The 25610-nt window shown below is 22.5% G+C and overlaps 1 protein-coding gene across 2 annotated transcripts; it reads left to right on the forward strand.

The window, feature by feature from the left end:
• The first annotated feature begins 12298 nt into the window (after nt 1-12298).
• On the forward strand, nt 12299-24222 carry LOC131176810 (receptor-like protein 15). 2 transcript variants are annotated; one of them, XM_058141848.1, is made up of 7 exons: nt 12299-12739; nt 13393-13548; nt 14636-14710; nt 16628-16765; nt 19404-19541; nt 20269-20343; nt 23950-24222. In XM_058141848.1, exons 1-7 carry the CDS (start codon nt 12313-12315, stop codon nt 24162-24164), a joined length of 1224 nt encoding a protein of 407 aa, XP_057997831.1. In that variant the 5' UTR covers nt 12299-12312; the 3' UTR covers nt 24165-24222. The 2 variants fall into 2 exon arrangements, with proteins under 2 accessions (XP_057997831.1, XP_057997832.1); XM_058141849.1 differs by lacking the exon at nt 14636-14710 and having other exon boundaries at nt 23950-24220.
• The last annotated feature ends 1388 nt before the right edge of the window (nt 24223-25610 follow it).

Raw genomic sequence — 25610 nt, forward strand, 5'->3', positions numbered from 1 at the left:
ATCTAACTTAGTTAAGTCTCCAATATCTGCCGTTAGATAGCCCTTGCATAGTTATATAGCTTTACATTTTTACCCTTTAGTTAAATAGTTAAATAGGGTTAAAAGTCTTTTTTTTTTTTCTTTTTGCATTAAATATATGTAAAGTGGGATCCATTGAAAGAGAATAAAAAAGTCGGTTGAAGTGCCACATAATATGAGCATACTCCCTCTAAATTCAATTTTAATTTTAGATAAAATTTTTGTGATTTTGAAATTTTGATCGATTATGTTAAGATTCAAAGCATTGAATTAAATTGTAAAAATAAAAAATATTTAACTTCCTTAGGCCAATAGACATGAAGTAATTGATAATATTTCCTATTTAAAAATGCTACTGGCTATTTCCCCGATAGCTATAGCAACACATAATTAGTTCTTTAGAAATTATGATTATTCATCCATAGGTCAAGCCTATTATTTTTATAAAGTTTATTATTTCAATCAATTTGATGACATTGTCTTCCAATGGGATCAGTAAACAAAATCAATCAAGTATAAATAATACTCAACCGCATTAAGAGTAAATAATAAAGACTGAATATATAAGTTGATCTCTGAATTTTATTAAAAAATTTTGATAACACTTTGAATTTTTAAGAAGTCTCATGACACACTCTAACTCCTGTAAATATTTTCTGACACACCTCAACTTCTGTGAAAATTGAATTAAGGTACCCTTAAAATTATAGTCAGCATTTTATCATGTCAGTGCAATTGAAATTCATACTCAATTTTAAAAATATCTTAATTTCACTTTATAGAGTTGAAGTGTATCATAAGACATTTTAAAAATTTAAGGTAGAATAATTTCTTTTTTAATAAAATTTAAATGTGAAATGTTATATTCCACCAACGGTACAGAAGAAAAAAGCTAAATCAATTGTTTTGGAATGAAAATTTGCGTAAAGATTCAATTGTTCATAATTCTAAAATCAAATATAACACTTAATTAAAAATTGTTATACGTTTTAAATACTAATAAAATGGAACTAAAATTTAATGGTTAGTTAAATATAATTACTCGATATATTCCTTTTGATTATATTTAGTTTAACTAAAATAATATAATTTATAAAATATTGATTAATTTATAAATTTATAATCTAAAATAAAAATAATTATAAATTATTAATAAAAATAGTTTAAGATTTAATACTGTTAATAGAAAAAAATAAAATATTATAATTTATATCATTAATTAAAAAAATTTAGTTAACTCAATTATTATTATAAAAAAAATATGAATTGATAATAAAAATACAATTTTTTAAAAAATATATTTTGAAAATATTTGTATTAAAATAATTAAATTCAAATAATTAAATTTAATTTTTTTATTATAATCAAATAATTCATGCAACCAAGACGAGGTTGATGAAAACAAACACTTACCAACAGTAGTGACGGATGTATACAGAAAAAAAGGAATATATATATATATATATATATATATATATATATATATATATATATTAGTTTCAGTTTGATTAGATTTTCAATTCTTTAATTTTGGTTCTAATTTAATATTTTATTCTTAAAATAATTTTATTCAATTATTTTCATAAAAGATCATACTTGAATTAACATTTAACTTTTAAAATAGGTTATTAATTCATATTATACCATATAATATATCTTTTAACTATTTCTAAATTATATAATCTTTAATTATAAGTTATATCTTAATTTACAATTAATTAAATTATATAATATAATAATATAAGTATATTATATAATATACATTTTAGTTATTTATTAATTATGGAACCTTTAATAATAATAATAATAATTTTATTATAATTTTCAAGATATTAAATTTAATTCAGTTTAATTATAAGATATTAATATTATATTTAAAATTTTTATGATATTTTATTATTTATTTTTTATATATTAGCCCAAAAAAAAATTTAAATCCACCACTGTTGATTAAGTCAATACCACAATTTTAAACACATCACACTCAAATAGAACTTACCTGTTTCTTTGTGAAGACAAAAATAAATTCCAAGTCTACTGCCAATTCGCTTTTGATTTAATTTTCTTATTATTTTTTAAACCAATCAATAATTATCTAAAATTTATTATTTTAAGCTGAAATTTAAGTAAAAATATTTAAGTCATTTGATGATTATTGACATATTACCTCAAATTACACTCTTTTTATGTTCTTTTTAAATTGAATCTGACTAAGTTTAGCCGTCTAACCCCACAATTTAATTAGTTTGATTTGAATTGTCAATTAAAAAAAATAAAGAATAATACACTTACCTAGCATTTGATTAACCAAATCAAATACTTAAATAATTAAATTTTTTTATATATTTAAAATATTAATCAAATCGAACTGAAATTTAATGGTTAATTGAATATAATTGTATTGAAATGTTCTATTTGATTATTTGTTTTAACAAAAAAATATAGTTGATATTAATTTATAAATTTATAATTTAAAATAAAACTATAGTTATATATTATTAATAAAAATAATTTAATATTTAATATTATTAATAAAAAATCAAAAATATTATAATTTATATTATTAATTAAATAAATTTATTTAATCCTATTATCATTTAAAAAGTAATTAAATTGATAATAAAAAAATTGAAGTTTTTAGAAAATATATTTTAAATTAAATTATTTATTATTAAAATAAAATTTAATATTTTTTATTATAATCGAATGATTCATGCATTCAATATGAGGTTGATGAAAACAAGGACTTGATCAAATCAATTATGGACTATTACACTTATAGGGAGCATGAAAGTCTTCTTGCAGGACCACAATTTTAAAAACATCACAATTAAATAAAACCTATCTGTTTCTTTGTAAAGACTTAAAAAAAATTGCAAGTCTACGGTTAGTTCGCCTATGATTTAATTTTCTTATTAACATCCTCCACTTCTTGTTGAAGCCTATACTCATTGGACATTACATTAATTTCTAGGAAATTTCATAACCCATTTTAATCAAACCATCTTATATAGATTTCTCAAATTGATGTTTTGAACTTTCAAAATATAAAGACTTGGGTGTAAGGGAATATGTTGTTCCACATTGATTTTGGATAAAAAAAAACTTTGTTAAATAAAAAAATTTTGGCAAACGTCATCTCTCAAGCTAGCTTTTAAAGTACGTTAAACTTAATCTATTTTTTTCTATATAGAATGGGATAAGACTGTCCGTTTGTAGAGGCAGATGCAGGGTTGAATGTTGAGAGACCAAAATTTAAAAGTTATATAATTATTATAATTAATAAAAATTTACAAATTACACTTTTATAAAAACAATGTAATTTATATGTTTTTAATAAATCATATATTTTATTAATTATAGATGGTTTTCAAATATATATATAAATTTTTATTGTAAATGCAATCGATTAAAATAGGTAATATAAATTTTATAATATTCATATAAATAGATTGATTATACTTTATCAACCAGCATCCAACTATATATTATAAAAAAATATTGCCAATAAATTGCTTATAAATTGAAGCATAAAAACCATAAATTTTAAACATGTTGAAGATAAAAATGAAAAGGAAAAAATAAATTTAAAAAAATGTAAATTTTAATATTAAAAAGTAACAATATAACTATTTATGAAATAATAATGCCTAAAATTGTGAAATATTTGAATCTCAATTAAAATGATTAAATTCTATTCTATTTAGCTATTTAAAATTACAAATCTTAAACTATAAATCATAGTTAGAAATTATAGGAATTAAGATTTAAGAACTATAAATCATATCAATTTTTTAAAAAAATGTGTATTTATATTATGTTAACTTTATATAAAATATTTAAAAAAGATGTGGGGCGAAGGCTTACTTAAATGCTTAGTCTTTTTCTATTTCTTTTAATTATAACATATTAATTTAAAAAAAAAAAAATTGGGGGACTAGGGCCTTCTGAGGTACGTGCTAGGTTCGCCTCTGTCTCTATGTACAAGTTACCAAATTAGATATTTGATTCTTTATGAGATAATCATACTACAAGTGATGTTGTTGCTAAGAAATCAATGAGTCACTAAAATGATGGCCTACAAAAACACATTTAAACATCTCTGTAAATACGTTTCAGTGAATAAAGTTATTGAAAATGTAAGTTGTTGATAATAAATTAATGAATCATTAAAAATAACTGTCTTTAAATTTAGTTCAATTTAATTATAAAATATTAATATTATATTTTCAATTTTTATAATATTTTATTTTTTTAGTATTTTATTTTTTTTATATATTAACCTGAAAAAAAATTTTTTAATCCACCACCGTTGATATCAAGTCAATACCACAATTTTAAACACATCACACTCAAATAGAACTTACCTATTTCTTTGTGAAGACTTAAAAAAAAAATTCCAAGTCTACTACCAATTCGCTTTTGATTTAATTTTTTTTTATTTTTTAAACCAGTCAATAATTACCTAAAATTTATTATTTTAAGTTGAAATTTAAGTAAAAACATTTGAGTCATCTGATGATTAGTACAAGTCATTCCAAACTATGAATTGACATATTACACCAAATTACACTCTTTTTATGTTCTTTTTAAATTGAATTTGACTAAATTTAGTCTTTTAGTCCCACAATTTAATTAGTTTGATTTGAACTGTCAACTAAAAAAAATAAATAGTGCATGTATTTTATATTTTTTAATTATATATTTATTATGAAAATTATAAATAAAAATTAGGAAAATTAATTAAATTTATTTATATAAAGCATATCACAATAATATACCTGCTTCACTTATTTTTTTAATATATTTTCTTATGTTAATCAAATCTGATGTATATTTAGCATATTTTAAGAAATCAAAAAAATATATTTATTTCAGAATTAAACGAGATAGCTCTTATTATAATCTCTTATTATAATACCTACAAACTAATGCTAGAATTCAGACCTTTATTAAGGGATGAGGTTAGCGTGAGCATTTGATCAATCAAATCAAATATTTAAATAATTAAAATTTTTTATATATTTAAAATATTAATCAAATTGAATTGAAATTTAATGGTTAATTGAATATAATTGTATTGAAAAGTTCTATTTGATTATTTAGTTTAACAAAAAAAAATATTTGATATTAATTTATAAATTTATAATTAAAATAAAACTATAGTTATATGTTATTAATAAAAATAATTTAATATTTAATATTATTAATAAAAAAAATTATAATTTATATTATTAATTAAATAAATTTAGTTAATGCTATTATCATTTAAAAGGTAATTAAATTGATAATAAAAAAATGAATTTTTTAGAAAAATATATTTTAAATTAAATTATTTATTATTAAAATAAAATTTAATTATTTTTTTATTATAATCGAATAATTCGTGCATTCTAAATGAGGTTGATGAAAACAAAGACTTGATCAAATTAATTATGGACTATGACACTTATAGGGAGCATGAAAGTCCTCCTGCAGGACCACAATTTTAAAAACATCACACTCAAATTAAACTTCTATGTTTCTTTATAAAGACTAAAAAAAAAAAATTGCAAGTCTACGGTTAGTCATTCAACATTATATTAATTTCTAGGCAATTTCGTAACCCATCTTAATCTCATAAACCTTCTTGTATACGTTTTTCAAATTGATGTTTTGAACTTTCAAAATGTAAAAGCCTTGGCGTGAGAGATTATGTTGTTCCACATTAATTTGAGATAAAAAAATTTTTTTGTTAAATATAAAAATTTTGGCAAACCTCATCCCTCAAATTAGCTTTTAAAATAAATTAGAATAGGATAACAGTATCCGTGTGCAGAGGCGGATACATGGTTGAATGTTGGGGGATCAAAATTTAAAAGTTATGTAATTATTATAATTAATAAAAATTTTCAAATTACACTTTTATAAAACAATGTAATTTATATATTTTTAATAAATCATATATTTTATTAATTATGGATGGTTTTCAAATATATATATAAACTTTTATTATAAATGCAATCGATTAAAATAGGTAATATAAATTTTATAATATTCAGATAAATAGACTATTACCTAAGCCTTCCTAGAGCCACCACCTAAATTTACTTGCGCGTATACCTTAAATTAAAAAGTTTTTGCAATATAATATTTTGAATACTTATACTAATTGATTATACTTTATCAATCAGTATCCAACTATATATTATAAAAAAGATTGTCAAATTGATTATAAATTAAAGTATAAAAACCATGAATTCATTGAGGTATTTTATTCAATACGTTGAAAACGAAAATAAAAGGAGAAAAATAAATTAAAAAATGCAAATTTGGTGTTAAAATAATAACAATATAACTATTTATGAAATAATAATACCTAAAATTTTGAAATATTTGAATCTCAATTAAAATGATTAAATTCTTTTCTAATTAGCTATATAAAATTACAAATCATTAGCTATAAATCATAGTTAGAAATTATAGGTCAAAAACCAAATCAATTTAAAAAAAAAAAGTGTATTTATATTATTTTAACTTTATATATAATATTTAAAAAAATGTGGGGCGAAGACTCACTTAAATGCTTAGTCTTCTCCTATTTATTTTAATTATAATATATCAATTTAAAAAAAAAATATTGAGGGGACTAGGGCCCCCTAAGGCATGTGTTGGTTTTGTCCCTGTCTATATGTATAAGTTACTGAATTAGCTATTTGATTCTTCAAAAAACAATCGTATCACACATGCTGTTGTGAATAAATTTATTGAAAATATGAATTATTGATAAGAAATTAATGAATTATTAAAATGATTGTTTATAAAAAAAGATTTAAATATCTCAGTCAATACGTGTATATGAATAAAGTTGTTGAAAATATGATAATACCACTTTCTTTTGGAAAATTTGAGAGGATATAACATACCACTTGCCATTAATTATTGATTGACAGTCAATACTTAGTATAAAATCTTACACTCTTCCAAAAAAAGACTAAACTTCAAAACATAATATCCCATCATAAAATTTTATATTTTCTACTATAATATTTATAAAAATAATTTAATTTGGATATTATATTATTGTAAATATTAAAAAAATGAACAATATAGTATCGCAAATCAATTTTTCATGCATTAAATTTATGTCTTTATTTATCAAACCAAACTCTATCATCAAATTACAAATATTTTCATAATTTTAATTAATATATATATATATATATATATATATAATACTTTTAAAATCTTGAAATATAATTTTTAATCAAATTTAAATATAACATCATACCATTAAAAGATTTTTTTTTAAAGCCTTTGTATAAAAATAAAATATTTTAATAGTATTGTAGCATAATTATTTCCTCATTCATTAATAAAAAATGAAATTAAATCCTCGTATGTACTAAATATTTAACTTTATTTAATTGGATTTAATTTCAGATATCTGAAATATTAAATTCAAATTCTACTTAAACACAATACAAATGTTATATAATAAACTTAAATTCGTCCTAATAAGATTTGATCGAATCAAATATTTAACAATATTCACCGATTACCATCTCACCTGCATTCTACAATCATTTCATAAATGCTATAATTAAAAAGAAGAAAAAATAGAATACACGACACAATTATTAGAAACAAAATCACCCGTGAAAATTGAATTAACAAATAACTCCTCAAGGGGATTTAATTTCCTTGATACGTGGTCAACAAGTAGAGAGCACAACCCGTCATAGGGGATGGGCGAATTTGCTTGCAGTGAGTGATGCGCTACATCTAGAAGCGCGATGGAAAATTAGTTAAAAATGGAAAATTTCTTAGCGCGTGGAAAGATGAATGGGTCCCTTTGAGTTTTCAAATTCAATCTAGTCAATTCATTCCAACCAATCTTTAATTATTTTAATTTACATTACTTACATTACATCTAAAATAATTTATAAAATTAAAAATTTATTTGAAAGCGATTTGATAATGTACTATTTAATTTAAAAATGACTCTTTGAATTTAATTCAAATTTTAATTTAATAAACAAATAAATAATAAACTTTTTCGACAATCCAACTCATCCTCAAATTAAAAAATTTTAATTGTTAAATTGTTTCAATTTAAAATAAACCCAAAACCATTAATTTTAATACAAAATTAAGTTTGATATGGTTATTATTGATTTAGTACAGACTTTTAATTCAATTTAAAATTTTCGAGAATCGTCCATCCTTATAATAATAATAATAATAATAATAATAATAATAATTTTATTATAATTTTTAAGATATTAAATTTTCATTCAATCTAATTATAAGATATTAATATTATATTTTAAATTTTTATAATATTTTATTATTTATGTTTTATATATTAACCCAAAAAAAAAATTTAAATCCACAATTGTTGATCAAGTCAATATGACACACATGCATGAAAGGTCCTCCTGCAGGACCACAATTTCTTTGTGAAGACTTAAAAAAAATTCCAAGTCAACTACTAATTTGCCTATGACTTAATTTTCTTATTAGCATTCTTTATTTCATATATTTTTGAAGGCTTTACTCATTCAACATTATATTACCAAATTAAATTATTATTTCAATAGTTTATGGTATCTTAAATATTAATCGTAATTTGACAACTTAAATCATTTAAAATGTTTGATCTCATTTTAAAATAATTCAATAAAAAACTTTAAAATTACGTAATATTTTTTTCAATCAGCCAATAATTATGTAAAATTTATTATTTTAAGCTGAAATTTAAGTAAAAATATTTAAGTTATCTGATGATTAGTCTTAAGTCGCCCCACACCATGAATTGACATATTACACCAAATTGCACTCTTTTTACGTTCCTTTTCAAAGTCCATTATATAAGGTTTGGCCATGGCATGGTTAAGAATTAAATTAGATAATTAGCCCAATTAAACTCGAGATGAGAATTTATTGTTAATTTTCACTTTAATTTAGACTGAAACTATCTAAGGTAATTAAGGTGTTGGTCTCAATCACTTTCTCTCTTAAATTTTAAATTGAATCTGACAAAATTTAGTCATTTAACCCCACAATTTAATTAGTTTAATTTGAGCTGTCAATTAAACAAAAAATGAATAATGCACTTACCTCAATTAAGAATGAATAGTGGATTATTTTATATTTTTTAATTATATATTTATTATGAAAAATTATAAATAAAAATTACGAAAATTAATTAAACTTATTTATATAAAGCGTATTACAATAATATACATGCTCCACTTGTTTTTTTAATATATTTTCTTATGTTAATCAAATCTGATATACATATTTAGTATATTTTAAGAAATTAAAAAATATATTTATTTCAGAATCAAACGAGATAGCTCTTATTATAATCTCTTATTATAATACTTACAAACTAATGCTAGAATTTGGACCTTTATTAAGGGATGAGGTTAGCGTGAAAATTTGATTAATAAAATCAAATATTTAAATAATTAAATTTTTTTATACATTTAAAATATTAATCAAATTGAATTGAAATTTAATGGTTAATTGAATATAATTGTATTGAAATGTTGTATTTGATTATTTAGTTTAACAAAAAAAATATACTTGATATTAATTTATAAATTTATAATTTAAAATAAAACTATAGTTATATACTATTAATAAAAATAATTTAATATTTAATATTATTAATAAAAAATAAAAAAGAATTATAATTTATATTATTAATTAAATAAATTTAGTTAATCCTATTATCATTTAAAAAGTAATTAAATTGATAATAAAAAAATGAAGTTTTTAGAAAATATATTTTAAATTAAATTATTTATTATTAAAATAAAATTTAATTTTTTTTATTATAATCGAATGATTCATGCATTCAAGATGAGGTTGATGAAAACAACGACTTGATCAAATCAATTATGGACTATTGCACTTATAGGGAGCATGAAAGTCCTCCTGCAGGACCACAATTTTAAAAACATCACAATTAAATAAAACTTATTTATTTCTTTGTAAAGACTAAAAACTTAGTGATTTAATCAAACGAGCTGAACTAAATGACATGGAAATTGAAGATATAGCAGGCCCACACCCTGATTCGCCAATCTGATGAAGGGTAATCAAGATTTTCCCGTTGAGTAGAAAACCTAGGTCAACTTAGGTTGGTTCTTGAAGAATTTGTTCAGAGTGGCATTTATCGAAAATCTCCAACTAAATCAGCTTCTGGTGGGACAGACAAATACAAATTTATCTTGACTATTCCATTCGGAGGGTCACCCCAAGTTAACGTATAAGCATAACCTTCCAGTCAGAAACAGATGAAAGAGCGAATTTTCCAAAGAAAATGACAAGGAATGCTAAGATGATATTGTCGTGTGAATTTATTCACTGTTCAGCTTAAAATATGCGACTCAATGGAGCATTTCTTTTCATAAATCAAGCAAGGACTGGGTCATATAATTAAAGAGGTTTCTCATGTAGAGGAACTGTCACATTTAAAGCTATCTAGAATCCTCAACTACTCGCATTAATTTGCACAGATGGAAGTTCCTGCGGTGGATTTAATGCCAACAACCAAGAAACTTGCAGGGAGAGGGAGATGGGGTTTTGCATGTGAAGTTAATAAATGAGACAACAGAGGCTGGGAGTGTGATCCTGGCCTTCCAGTGTCCAGTGGTCCTCTTTTTCAATTTTTGCCAGCAGAGTCTTAGCCGCTGACCTGTGTAAAGTATCGTCTATTTTTGTAAGGGAATAGGTTGTTCCACATCAATTTTGGATAAAAAAAACTTTGTTAAATAAAAAAATTTTGACAAACGTCATCTCTCAAGCTAGCTTTTAAAGTACGTTAAACCTAATCTACTTTTTTCTATATAGAATGAGATAAGAGTGTCCGTGTGTAGAGGCGGATGCAGGGTTGAATGTTGAGGGACCAAAATTTAAAAGTTATATAATTATTATAATTAATAAAAATTTACAAATTACACTTTTATAAAAACAATGTAATTTATATGTTTTTAATAAATCATATATTTTATTAATTATAGATGGTTTTCAAATATATATATAAATTTTTATTATAAATGCAATCGATTAAAATAGGTAATATAAATTTTATAATATTCATATAAATATACTATCAACTGAGCTTTCCGGCAGCCACCACCTAAATTAACTCAAATTTTAATTTAATAAACAAATAAATAATATTCATTAAAGGATTTATTCATTAATTTCACTATTTTGCACAATAATAGAATATTTATAAATAATGGAGAATTTGGCAAATTATTTAAATATAAAAATTTTTAAACAAATTAAGAAAAATAAATTTCTTATTGAAATATTTTTTTTCTCAAAAAATAAATTAAATTATTTCAATAATTAAATTTAATTAATTAAATTTATTTTTTTATTATAATTAAATAATTCATGCAACCAAGATGAGGCCGATGAAAACACATTTGATCAAGTCAATTATGGACTATGACACACATCGGAGCATGAAAGTCCTCCTCCAGGACCACAATTTTAAAAACATCACATTCAATTAAAACTTTTCTACAAAGAAAAAAAAAATCCAAGTCCATTGCCATTTAACTATTTTAAAATTTTTATAATGAAAATTTTTATGAATTTATTTACGAAAAAATCAATAAAAATGAAAAAGAAAAATTTAACCAAAAGTTTTATAAATTACAAACCCTGAGTTCTAGGTTTGAGGTGATAATGGTCTCATATATTAAACCAAATTGAACTCTTTTTTTTTATTTAAAATAAAATCAAAATTGACACAATTAAATTTCAAAATTAAAATCATTCTTCCTCTCTCTTGAATTTTAAATTGAATATAATTAGAATTGGTGGATACAACTCATCCTCAAATTAAGAAAAAAAATTATTATTAAATGTTCTCAATTCAAAATAAACTAAAACCATTAATTTTAATACAAAATCAAATAGCATTATTTATTGTATTAATGGATATATTATTTAAAATTTTAAAATATTTTCCATCTTACATATATTGGGTACAGAATGTATAAAATATAATTATACATACATGTACACTAGTTCATAGCTTTTTCATTATAATATAATTATAAAAAATAAGTTCGTAATAAACTTCCATTCATAATAATAATAGTAATATTAATTTTTGATTAAATGACATTGAGTGAGCTGTCTGTTTAAAAAATATCATAAAATTATAAATTGGAATTTTTATTAAATATTTTTATTAAAAAAAAAAGTCTTTATCATTATGGATGTGATGGTAGACTACTAGTTATGAGTATAAGTAATTATAAGGGGGAGAAGTAGTGAATGGGAGCATCACATTTTCAAATGGAGTTGGCAAATTTAGCAAAGTGCTTATTTTTGGGTTTTATGATCTTGTGGATTCAAATCCATGGATGCAAAGGTTGCTTTGAAGCTGAGAGATCAGCACTCTTAAATTTTAAGAAACTTGTTGTATCAGATGGAGCTGATGCAGATCATCTTCTTTCTTCTTGGGTTGATGATTCAATGAGTGACTGCTGTAAATGGGAGCGTGTCACGTGTAATTCTACTACAAGTCACGTGATTGAGCTCTTCCTCAACAATACACGACAACATGACATAGATAGCGAATCATTTTATGATGATGAAAATATTTGGTTTATAAAGTTGTCAATGTTCCAGCAGTTGAAAGAGCTCAAAAATCTTAATTTATCGTACAATGTAATTGGTGGTTTCATTGATTATGATGAAGGTACATATCCTATGCTCTTCTATCTATATTATAATTTTTTTTATTTGTTTGCCAAATATACTATTTCAGTACATTATTGGGTGCACTGCTCTAAAAGATTTTGAAAGATTTTGCTCTATAATATATTTAGGTTTTGAAAGATAATCAAAATTGAAGAAATTAGAAGTCTTAGATCTTACAGTTAATTATTTTAATAATAGAATTTTATCATCATTGAGTGCTCTTACATCACCTAAGACTTTAATTCATAATTCATTAGGTGTTCTTATATTACTTATGACTTTGATTCTTAGTAACAATTAATAGAATAAAACGTTTATTACATTGGGTACTCTTATATCAGAGTGGGACATCAGTTTCACTAGATTCAATAACAGTATCTTATTATCATTAGGTTCTCTTATATCACTTAAGACTTTACTTTTTTTTTTTTTATAAGATTCAGTCTTCAACACTTAATTACAGTAGAAAGAAAATTTCTTCCCTAACAAAGATATGCTTTATTCGAAGGTTTATATATCATGATATTTCATAAATCTACAATCAATTTCATCTTTTCCAATGTATCTATGGGCATTACAAGCTATGTCAATTTCATCTCTACTGAAGTTAATTTTTTGTAGTGTAAAGAGGTGTATACTATATATGTGCAGGTTTTGAAAGATTATCAGAATTAAATAAGCTAGAAACCTTGGACCTTACTTACAATTGGTTCAATAATAGCATATTATCATCATTGGGTGCTCTTACATCACTTAAGTCTTTGATTCTTAGTAGGAATAACATGAGAGGTTCCTTCCCTAGCAAAGGTATGTTTGATTCTTAAAATTGTTTTCTTCATACTTATTCTATCATAACATCCAACTAATAAATGGGTTTTTCAAATGTTTTTGATAGATTAATTATATAGATTATGTATATTGTAAATTGCATATTATGAAAATTAAAACTGTTAGATTAAATTGTAATTTTGAGATATGATAAAATTTATACGTAGCAGTGTTTTCTTATTTTGATCACAGTCATGTAGTTATAACTTTACTTATAATTGGTTAGTTACAGAAGTCACTCTACTGGCTGAATTAGTTAGGGTGCGGTTACTGTTGTTAGCTGGCATACATATATACCATAAAGTTGTAAAAACAATTCAGTTACAATTTCTTTCCTTAGTCACATGAAAATAATTTTCTTATAGGTAGTTAATCTAATTTAATTCCAGCTACTTGAAATTAAAGATTTTTTTTTTTTTGAGAAATTCAAAAACAATATCTTGTAATTTTTTCTAGAACTTGTTATAATTTCATCTTTAATATATGGATTTTTATTTTTCCTCTTTGCACAATTGCATAGAAGCTTATTTGTTAATCAATTATATCATGAAATAACATAAAAGCTATAAGATGTAGAGGTTTTGAAAGATTAGAGGAGTTGGATATCAGTGGCAATTTGTTCAATAGTAGTATCTTATCATCATTGGGTGCTCTTAAATCACTTAAGACTTTGATTGTTAGTGATATGTTTGATACAATGGTAGGTGCCATCCCTATCCAAGGTATGTTTAATTTTTGGAATCTTTTTCTTCACACTTATTCTATTAGAACATCCAATTACTCCCACTTATTCTTATAAAAATAAATGGATTTTTCAAATTATTTTTGATAGTCTTACAAAATCACATATAACAAAAAAATCAATATGCAATTGTTTTAAGATTTATTATATAGATTATATATATTGTAAATTTGAAGAATTTACAAATTTTAGATCACTTCTGAAATAATTATTTTTCCAGAAATTTAAAAATAGTAACTTACAATATTTTGTAGATGACTTATTATAATTTCATCTCTAATATATATCTTTTTGTTTTTTCTTTCACAATTACACATGGTTCAGAATTAAATAATCTGAAAAATTTGGAAATACTGGATATAAGTAGCAATGTATTCAACGGTTCCCTCTCACTTGAAGGTAACTTCATATCCCATCTTATTTGTTATTTTTATTGTTAGATATAAAATAACCCAATTTATCTTTTAGAGCTATCATGTGTCCGCTTTAAAAATATGCTTGACTTAACTAACGAATTCAAAAAATTTTCAAAGTGAATAGAAATAATATTGAAATTACAAAATATTAATAACAAATAAAATAGATTAAAAATTTAACAACAAATAAACAAATAATTAATAAAGAAAATATTTATAATTAATCTCTATGAATTTATTTATTTTTTGAATACGTATAATTATTAACATTATTAAATATATTTTCTTTATATAAATAAAAATTTTCAAAAGTATGCTTTGTAAATCATTCTTTAACTAATAATTTCATATAGGTAGTTTTTTTAAAAAAATATTAAAACTCTTAAAATTTTTCTTCTTTCTCTTGTTTTTGGCTGAATGTATATCCTTTATATATGTGTATGCATGAAGCATAGTTATTATTTATGTGGCTTCACGCTTTGACACTTTAGGATTTATGTTTCATTTTTTTGTCAAAATTATATCTTGAGATTGTTAAAAAAAATAATAATATATTTTAATAATAATATATTTTAATAGAATGGGTCCCACAAACAAATAAAAATTAAAAAAATAATATATTTTAATATATTTTTCAAATAATATATTTTAATAGAATGGGTCCCACAAACAAATAAAAATTAAAAAAATAAATTTTTAATTTAGTTGGTTCAACAAATAATAAATAGAAATTAAATAACTTAAATTTGTATTTTCTAAAATTATTTAAATAAAATTATATTTTTATTTTAGTTGAATTTAAAAATTAAAAAAGAAAAGAACACGAAGAACATGTTCTTCCCTAATTCCCAAATCCTGCATTTCTTAAATCCAACCATATAGCTGTGCAAACTCAAGCTTTTGATTCCCATTCTTACTTCCCAAATCCTGTATATCTTAAACCCAACCATACAACCATCATAACCATCTAGTTTTAAATCAATAATAGGGATATTCCTTTCACTACGTCCTTGACGCAAAGAATAAAGAAACATTCATAGAGTTCGTAAATATTGAATTAGTCTAACTGTTGCTAAATAATTAAACCAAACTGAAATTACACCTTAACTTATCATGTCGATGTCGTTTATGTTCAAAATATCTCACCCTTCTTTATTTTCTTAGTATTACCTTATCCATTCTTATCTTCTCAATTTTTTAAGACACAAGCGAAGATGAGTTTTTTGTAATTTCTTCTCTGCAATTTATCCATTCTTTGTAATTTTTATTGTTATGAAATTTCAATTTGTTACAATTTAATCCCTAAAACATGCTTTTCTTGCAAATAATTAATGTCTTTTAGTTAAATCTAACATGAAATAAAAGTTAGTATATTATGAAAATTAAAACTGTTAGACTAAATTGTAATTTTGAGAAAAAAGATGACTTATTAAGCCTTATTTTAATGATAATTGGACTTCTGTTGAACTCGAATTTAATGCAATTTCTAAAATATGATATAATTTATATGTAGCAGTGTTTTCTTATTTTGGTCACAGTCACGTAGTTATAACTTTACTTATAATTGATTAGTTACATAAGTCACTCTACCAGCTGGATTAGTTAGGGTGTGGTTACTTTTGTTAGCTGGCATACATATATCCCATAAAGTTAGTAGAAACAATTCAGTCACATGAATATAATTTTCTTGTAGGTAGTTAATCTAACTTAATTCTAGCTACTTGAAATTTTGTTTTCTTGAGAAATTCAAAAACAGCATCTTGCCATCTTTTCTAGATGACTTATTGTAATTTTATCTCTAACATATGCATTTTTATTTTTCTTTTTTGCACAACTACATAGAAGCTTATTAATTAATTAATTATGTCTTGAAATAACATAGAAGTTATATGGTGTATAGGTTTTGAAAAATTAGAGGAGTTGGATATCAGTTACAATCGGTTCAATAATAGCATCTTATCATCATTGGGTGCTCTTAAATCACTTAAGTCTTTGATTCTTGAAGACAATAAGATGGAAGGTTCCTTCCCTAGCAAAGGTATGTTTGATTCTTGGAATTGTTTTCTTCACACTTATTCTATCATAACATCCGACTAATAAATGGATTTTTCAAATGTTTTCGATAGATTAATTATATAGATTATATATATTGTAAATTGCATATCTTTTTTTAATGACATACAATTTTATGTTAAATGTGATATATTCAAATAAAATATTAAGATAAATAAAATATGAATCATAATTTTATTAAATAGTGCAGCAATAGAAATTAATATTAAAATTTATAATTTTTTTATTGTTATAAAATCTCAATTTGTTACAATTTAATCACTAAAACATGCTTTTTCTTGCAAATAATTAATGTCATTTAGTTAAATCTAACATGAAATAAAATTTAATATATTATGAAAATTGAAACTGTTAGATTAAAATGTAATTTTGAGAAAAAAATGACTTATTAAGCCTTATTTTAATGATAATTGAACTTCATGTTGAACTTGAATTTGATGTAATTTTTAAAGTACAATATAATTTATATGTAGTAGTGTTTTCTTATTTTGGTCACAATCTCGTAGTTATAGCTTTACTTGGAACTGAGTAGTTACAAAGGTCACTCTACTAACTGGATTAGTTAAGGTATAGTTACCTTTGTTAGCTGGTAACATATACCATAAAGTTGTAGAAATGAATCAATTCAATCAGTTACAATTTCTTTCCTTAGTCATGAGAATATAATTTTCTTGTAAGTAGTTAATCTAATTTAATTCAATGTGAAATTTTTAATACTCCTCCCCTTGAGGGCAATATGGTTGTCACTTGACAATCAATATTTTTATCAAATATGAGCTAAATTATATAATTTTATGAGTAATTGAAAGTGACAACTCAATTTGGGCTCTAATATTATATTAAATTTAGAAAGAATGTTACACCTTTTTACTTTATATTTTTTCAATGTGAGATTTTCAATAATTATAGAGGTGGCTGATGAGAGGTTGGGCAATGACTACAACTAGATTTTGTTTGTTTCTCAGGGAAAGAGTGAGAAAATATGAGAAAGGGGAAATATCAAAGCTTGGGCTTTTCATTATTAAAAATTAATTTCTATTTTCTCTACAAAAAATTAATTTTTATTTTTATTTTCATTAAAAATTAAATATTTTTTATTATATGGGGAACTAATTAGATTAAAAATTATATTTTATTAAATATTTAATTGTACGTCAGTACCATATCAGCAAGAGTTAACGGTGTTAAATAGTTTGGCTTAAAAATGCTAACGGTGACAATTACAAGGCACTATTTTGACAAAAAATAAAATACAAATTCTAAAGTGTCAAAGAGCAAAATCACAAGGATTTTTTTTTTTTTGGTACTTTTCTCAAAAGTTAAAGTGGGTTGATATACATACACACATGAATTAATTGCTGTCTTATTTATTAGAAGCTATTTATTTTGTTTAGTTTTATAAATTAATTATTGTTATGAAAATAAATGGATTTTTCAAAATTTTTTGATAGTTTTACAAAATCACATATAAAATAAAAAAATGATTTTCATGTTTTAAGCAATTGTTTTAAGATTTATTATATAAATTATGGAATTGTAAATCTGACATCTTTTCTTTTTTAATGACATATATTTTTCAGTTAAATATGGTATAATTCAAAGAAAACTATTAGATTAAATTGAAATTTGAAAAAAAAAATTGACTTTTTTTAATCATTAGGCAAAATTTAATTTAATAATAATTGCACTTCGTTGTTGAACTTGAATTTGATACAATTTCATCACCAAAATATAGTTAGTTGATCTCACTGCTAAGACAGTTTTTGATTTTAGAAATTCAAAAACAGTAACTTCTAACCTTTTGTAGATGACTTATTATAATTTCATCTCTAATATATACTTTTTTAAAAAATTTTAGTTTTAAGATCCCTATTGGTGAATTGTCTTTGCATTTAAAAAAGAATTATTTTTATAATAAATAATTTTTTTTTCTGAAAATCACATATAAATTTAAAACCTTGTCTTCATTTTAAGAAATTGTTTTAAAATTAATTATATAGATTATGTATATTGTAAATTACATTTTTTTATGTGGACATCTAATTTTATGTTAAATATGATATAATTCAAATAAAATATTAAGATAAATAAATATGAACCGTAATTTTATTAAATAGTACAGCAGTAGAAATTAATATTAAAATTTATAATTTTTATTATTGATATAAAATTTCAATTGGTTACAATTTAACACTAAAACATGCTTTTCTTGCAAATAATTAATGTCATTTAGTTATAACAGAACTTTCATAAGAAATCTAACATGAAATATAAGTTGGTATATTATGAAAATTAAGACTGTTAGATTAAATTGTAATTTTAAGTAAAAAAATGACTTTTTTTACTCATTGAATTTCATGTTGAACTTCAATTTGATGCAATTTAGTCACAAAAATATTAATTTTCATACAGGTAGTTAGTCTAACATAATTCCAATTAATTAAAAAATTTTTTTGAGAAATTCAAAAACGGTATCTTACAATTTTTTCTAGATGACTTATTATAATTTCATCTCTAATATGTGCATTTTTTTAACACAACTACATAGGCTTATTAATAATTAATTATGTCATAAAATAACATGAAAGTTATATGGTGTACAGGTTTTGAAAGATTAGAGGATTTGGACATCAGTGATAATTTGTTCAATAAAAGTATATTATCATCATTGGGTGCTCTTACATCACTTAGGACTTTGAAAATTAGATGGAATAACATGGAAGGTTCCTTCCCTATCCAAGGTTTGATTCTTGAAATTGTTTTCTTCACACTTAATTCTTTTTATTGTATTTTTTCGTTCTTGATTCAAAATTAAGTAAATTGGAAAACTTGAAATCCTTATGTATAAGTGGCAACGGATTCAATAACATCCTACCAATTTAAGATGAACCGCAGATCTTGGGGTGAATTATATTTATTGATAAATTAATTATTTTGTAAACATAAATGGATTTTTCAAAATATTTTTGATAGTTTTACAATATCACATATAAAATAAAAAAATGATTTTCATGTTTTAAGCAATTGTTTTAAGATTTATTATATAAATTATGAATTGTAAATCTGATATATTTTCTTTTTTAATGACATATATTTTTCAGTTAAATATGGTATAATTCAGATAAAATTGTAATTTTAAGAAAAAAAGTTGACTTTTTTTAATAATTAGGCCTTATTTTGATGATAATTGAACTTTATATTGGACTTAAATTTGATGAAATTTAGTCACAAAAATATAGTTCTTTGCTTAATTTCAGATATATAAAATGAATAAACAAAACTGTATAAAGTGAAACTGTATGCTATAAAATTATTAAATTTGAAGAATTTAAGTTTTAGATCACTTTTAAAATAATTTTTTTTAGAGAAATTTAAAAATAGTAATTTACAATATTTTGTAGATGACTTATTATAATTTCATCTCTAATATATATCTTTTTATTTTTTTTTTCACAATTACATGGTCAGAATTAAATAATCTGAAACATTTGGAAACACTGGATATAAGTTACAATGAATTCAACGGTTCCCTCTCACATGAAGGTAACTTCATATCCCATCTCATTTGTTCTTTTATTGTTGGATATAAAATAACCCAATTTATCTTTTAGAGCTATCATGTGTCCGCTTTAAAATATGCTTGACTTAACTAACGAATTCAAAAAATTTTCAAAGTGAGTTAAAATAATATTGAAATTATAAAATATTAACAATAAATAAAATCGATTAAAAATATAACTATGCAATACTTTATGTAATTAATAAAGAAAATATTCATAATTAATCTCTATGAATTTATTTATTTTTTGAATAAGTATAATTATTAACATTATTAAATAAATTTTCTTTATATGAATAAAAATTTTCAAAAGTATGCTTTGTAAATCATTCTTTAGCTAATAATTTCATATACGCAATTTTTTTAGAAAAATATTAAAACTCTTAAAATTTTCCTTCTTTCTTTTATTTTTGTCTGAATGTACATCCTTTATATATGTATAAGCATGAAGCATAGTTATTATTTATATATGAAATAATACAATAGTGAATCACATAAAAAAAAATTAAGGGAAAAAAAAATCATGTGGCTTCATGCTTTGACACTTTATGTTTATGTTTCATTTTTCGTCAAAATTGTGTCTTGAGATTGTTTCCGTTAGCACAAATGTTTCAAATGACACTAGCGGTGTTAAGCTGCTAACATAACATATTAAAATAATATATTGTAATAGAATGGGTCCCACTAACAAATAAAAATAAAAAAAATTAATTTAACTGGTTCAACAAATAATAAATAGAAATTAAATAACTTAAATTTACATTTTCTAAAATTATTTAAATAAAATTATATTTTTTATTTTAATTGAATTTAAAAATTAAAAAGGAAAAGAAAGCGAAGAACATGTCCTTCCCCAATTCCCAAATCATGCATTTCTTAAATCCAATCATATAGCTGTGCAAACTCAAGCTTTTGATTCTCATTTTTAATTCCCATATCCTGTATTTCTTAAACCCAACCATACTGTCATCATAACCATCTAGTCTTAAATCAATAATAGGGATATTCCTTTCACTACGTCCTTGACGCAAAGAACAAAGAAACATTCATAGAGTTCGTAAATATTGAATAAGTCTAGCCGTTGCTAAATAATTAAGCCAAATTGAAATTACACCTTAACTTATCATGCCGATGTCGTTTATGCTCAAAATATCTCATCCATCTTTATTTTCTCATTATTACCTTACCCATTCTAATCTTCTCAATTTTCTACAACACAAAAGTGAAGATGAGTTATTTGAAATTTCTTCTCTGCAATTTATCCATTCTTGAAATAAATAGAAAAGCAATAGAAGATTAACACAAAAGATTTTGTGGGTTGGTTTTGATTCGGGGATTTTTGTGGATTTTGCTGATTTGGGTTAGCCACAAGTTTTTTTGGATTCCAACTTCAATGCTGGCTTAGGAGATTTTGGGCTGGCTCCTGCCTTTTGGGCTGGCTCATGCCTTAGAATGAGAAAATCTCCTATGCAAAGCTCAAAGGCATGCCTGGAATAATGGGCTACATTGTCCCTGGATGCTTTAATATTGGCAAAGCCACCTGTAAGCCCGATGTCTATGGATTCAGTGCGATGGTTCCTGTCTTCCTGAGGTGGTGTGAGGGCAATGACCTAGGACCAAGATTGCTAGCTTCCAGTTCCTATTGGAATGGGTGTGGTGGTTGCATTGAGAAGGGTGCATACTTGAGTACTAGGCAATTATTTCAGTGTGAAATTTCTAACACTCCTCCCTTATAATTGTCATTTAATAATTAATATTTTTATTATATACGAGCTAAAATATATATAATTTTATGAACAATTAAAAGTAATAACTTAATTCAGACTCTAATATTATATTAAATTTAAAAAAAAAATGTTAGACCCTTTTACTTTATATTTTTTTAATGTGAGATTTTTAATAATTATGGAGGTGTCTGATAAGAGGTTGGGCAATGACTGAATTTAGATTTTATTTGTTTCTCAGGAAAAGAGTGAGAAAATATGAGAAAGGAGAAATGTCAAAGCTTGGTTTTTTTCATTATTAAAAATCAATTTCTATTTTCTCTATAAAAAATTAATTTTTATTTTTATTTTCATTAAAAATTAAATAATTTTAATTATATGTGGAACTAATTAGATTAAAAATTATATTTTATTAAATATTTAATTCTACGTCAGTACCATATCAGCAGAGTTAATGTTGTTAAATAGTTTGGCTTAAAAATGCTAACGGTGACAAGCGCAAGGCACTATTTTGACAAAAAAATAAAACACAAGGATTTTTTTTTTTTGGGTACTTTTCTCAAAAGTTAAAGTGGGTTGATATATTTACACACATGAATTAATTGCTGTCTTATTTATTAGAAGCTATTTATTTTGTTTAGTTTTATAAATTAATTATTTTTATAAAAATAAATGGATTTTTCAAATTTTTTTGATAGTTTTACAAAATCACATATAAAATAAAAAATGATTTTCATGTTTTAAGCAATTATTTTAAGATTTATTATATAAATTATGTAATTGTAAATCTGATATCTTTTCTTTTTTAATGACATATTTTTCAGTTAAATATGGTATAATTCAAAGAATATTATTAGATTAAATTGTAATTTTGAAAAAAAAATTGACTTTTTTTAATCACTAGGCAAATTTTAATTTAATAATAATTGAATTTCATTGTTGAATTTGAATTTGATACAATTTCGTCATAAAAATATAGTTAGTTGATCTCACTTATTATAATTTCATCTCTAATATATGTATATTTTTTATTTTTTAATTTTTGCATGCACAACTACATATGATTCATAATTAAATAATGTGAAAATTTTAGTTTTAAGATCCCTATTGGTGAATTGTCATTGCATTTAAAAAAGAATTATTTTTATAATAAATAAATGGTTTTTTTTTTCAGAAAATCGCATATAAATTTGAAACCTTATCTTCATTTTAAGAAATTGTTTTAAGATTAATTATATAGATTATGTATATTGTAAATTACATTTTCTTTAAGTGGACATATAATTTTATGTTAAATATGATATAATTCAAATAAAATATTAAGATAAATAAAATATGAATCATAATTTTATTAAATAGTGCAGCAATAGAAATTAATATTAAAATTTATAATTTTTATTATTGATATAAAATTTCAATTGATTACAATTTAACACTAAAACATGCTTTTCTTGCAAATAATTAATGTCATTTAGTTATAACAGAACTTTCATAAGAAATCTAACATGAAATATAAGTTGGTATATTATGAAAATTAAGACTGTTAGATTAAATTATAAGTTTAAGAAAAAAAATTGACATTTTTTATTCATTAAGCATTATTTTAGTAATAATTGAACTTCATATTGAACTTGAATCTGATGCAATTTAGTCACAAAAATATTAATTTTCATACAAGTAGTTAGTCTAACATAATTCCAATTAATTAAATTTTTTTTGGGAAATTCAAAAATGGTATCTTACAATTTTTTCTAGATGACTTTATATAATTTCATCTCTAATATGTGCATTTTTTTTACACAACTACATAGGCTTATTAATAATTAATTATGTCCTGAAATAACATGAAAGTTATATGGTGTACAGGTTTTGAAAGATTAGAGGATTTGGACATCAGTTACAATCGGTTCAATAATAGTATATTATCATCATTAAGTGCTCTTACATCACTTAGGACGTTAAAAATTAGAGAGAATAGCATGGAAGGTTGCTTCCCTATCCAAGGTTTGATTCTTCAAATTGTTTTCTTCACACTCATTCTTTTTATTGTATTTTTTTGCTCTTGGTTCAAAATTAAGTAAATTGGAAAACTTGAAATCCTTATGTATAAGTGGCAACGGATTCAATAACATCCTACCAATTTAAGATGAACTTCAGATCTTGGGGTGAATTATATTTATTGATAAATTAATTATTTTGTAAACATAAATGGATTTTTCAAAATATTTTTGATAGTTTTACAATATCACATATAAAATTAAAAAAAAAAAATATACATGTTTAAGCAATTGTTTTAAGATTTATTACATAGATTATGTATATTGTAAATTTTTTTATCTTTTCTTCTTTAATGACATATAATTTTAAGTTAAATATGATATAATTCGAATAAAATTGTAATTTTAAGAAAAAAGTTGACTTTTTTTTTTAATCATTAGGCCTTATTTTGATGATAATTGAACTTCATATTGAACTTAAATTTGATAGAATTCAGTCACGAAAAATATAGTTTTTCACTTAATTTCAGCTGTATAAAATGAATGAACAAAACTGTATAAAGTGAATAGTAACTGAAACTGTATGCTTTAAAATTATCAAATTTGAAGAATTTAAGTTTTAGATCACTTATAAAATAGTTTTTTCAGAGAAATTTAAAAATAGTAACTTACAATATTTTGTAGATGACTTATTATAATTTCATCTCTAATATATATCTTTTTGTTTTTTTTTTTTCACAACTACACATGGTTCATAATTAAATAATCTGAAAAATTTGGAAGTACTGGATATAATTTACAATAAATTCAACGGTTCCCTCTCACTTAAAGGTAATTTCATATCCCATCTCATTTATTATTTTTATTAGTAGATATAAAATAATCCAATTTATCTTTTAGAGCTGCCATATGTGAATGTATAAAGCATTCACATATGGCAGCTTAGTGACGAATTCAAAAAATTTTCAAAGTGAGTTAAAATAATATTGAAATTATAAAATATTAACAATAAATAAAATCGATTAAAAATTTAACTATGCAATACTTTATGTAATTAATAAAGAAAAAATATATAATTGACCTCTATGAATTTAATCTTTTGAATATGTATAATTCTTAACATTTAAATATATTTTCTTTATAAAAATAAAAAATTTCAGCAGTATGGCTTGTAAATCACTCTTTAACTAATAACTGCATAGAGGTAAATTTAAAAAAAATATATTAAAACTCTTAATTTTTTTATTTTTATTAGAACGTGCATCCTTTATATATATATATATATATATATATATATATATATATATAAAGCAGTTTTATATATTATATATAATAATATATAATAATAAAAAAATAGTAATTTTGTATTTATATTTATTTTTTTTCACTTTGTTGTAGTTTTATCTCCTCACTTATAAAAAAAAAAATTATTATAGTTTTTTTTGTCTTTTTTGCAAGTATCAAAATTTATTTTATAAATTTGTTTTCTCTAATCTTAATTTTAATTTTTTATAAATGTAATAAAACATA

The sequence above is a fragment of the Hevea brasiliensis genome, unplaced genomic scaffold, assembly GCF_030052815.1.
Source record: "Hevea brasiliensis isolate MT/VB/25A 57/8 unplaced genomic scaffold, ASM3005281v1 Scaf252, whole genome shotgun sequence".
Classification (NCBI taxonomy): Eukaryota; Viridiplantae; Streptophyta; class Magnoliopsida; order Malpighiales; family Euphorbiaceae; genus Hevea; species Hevea brasiliensis.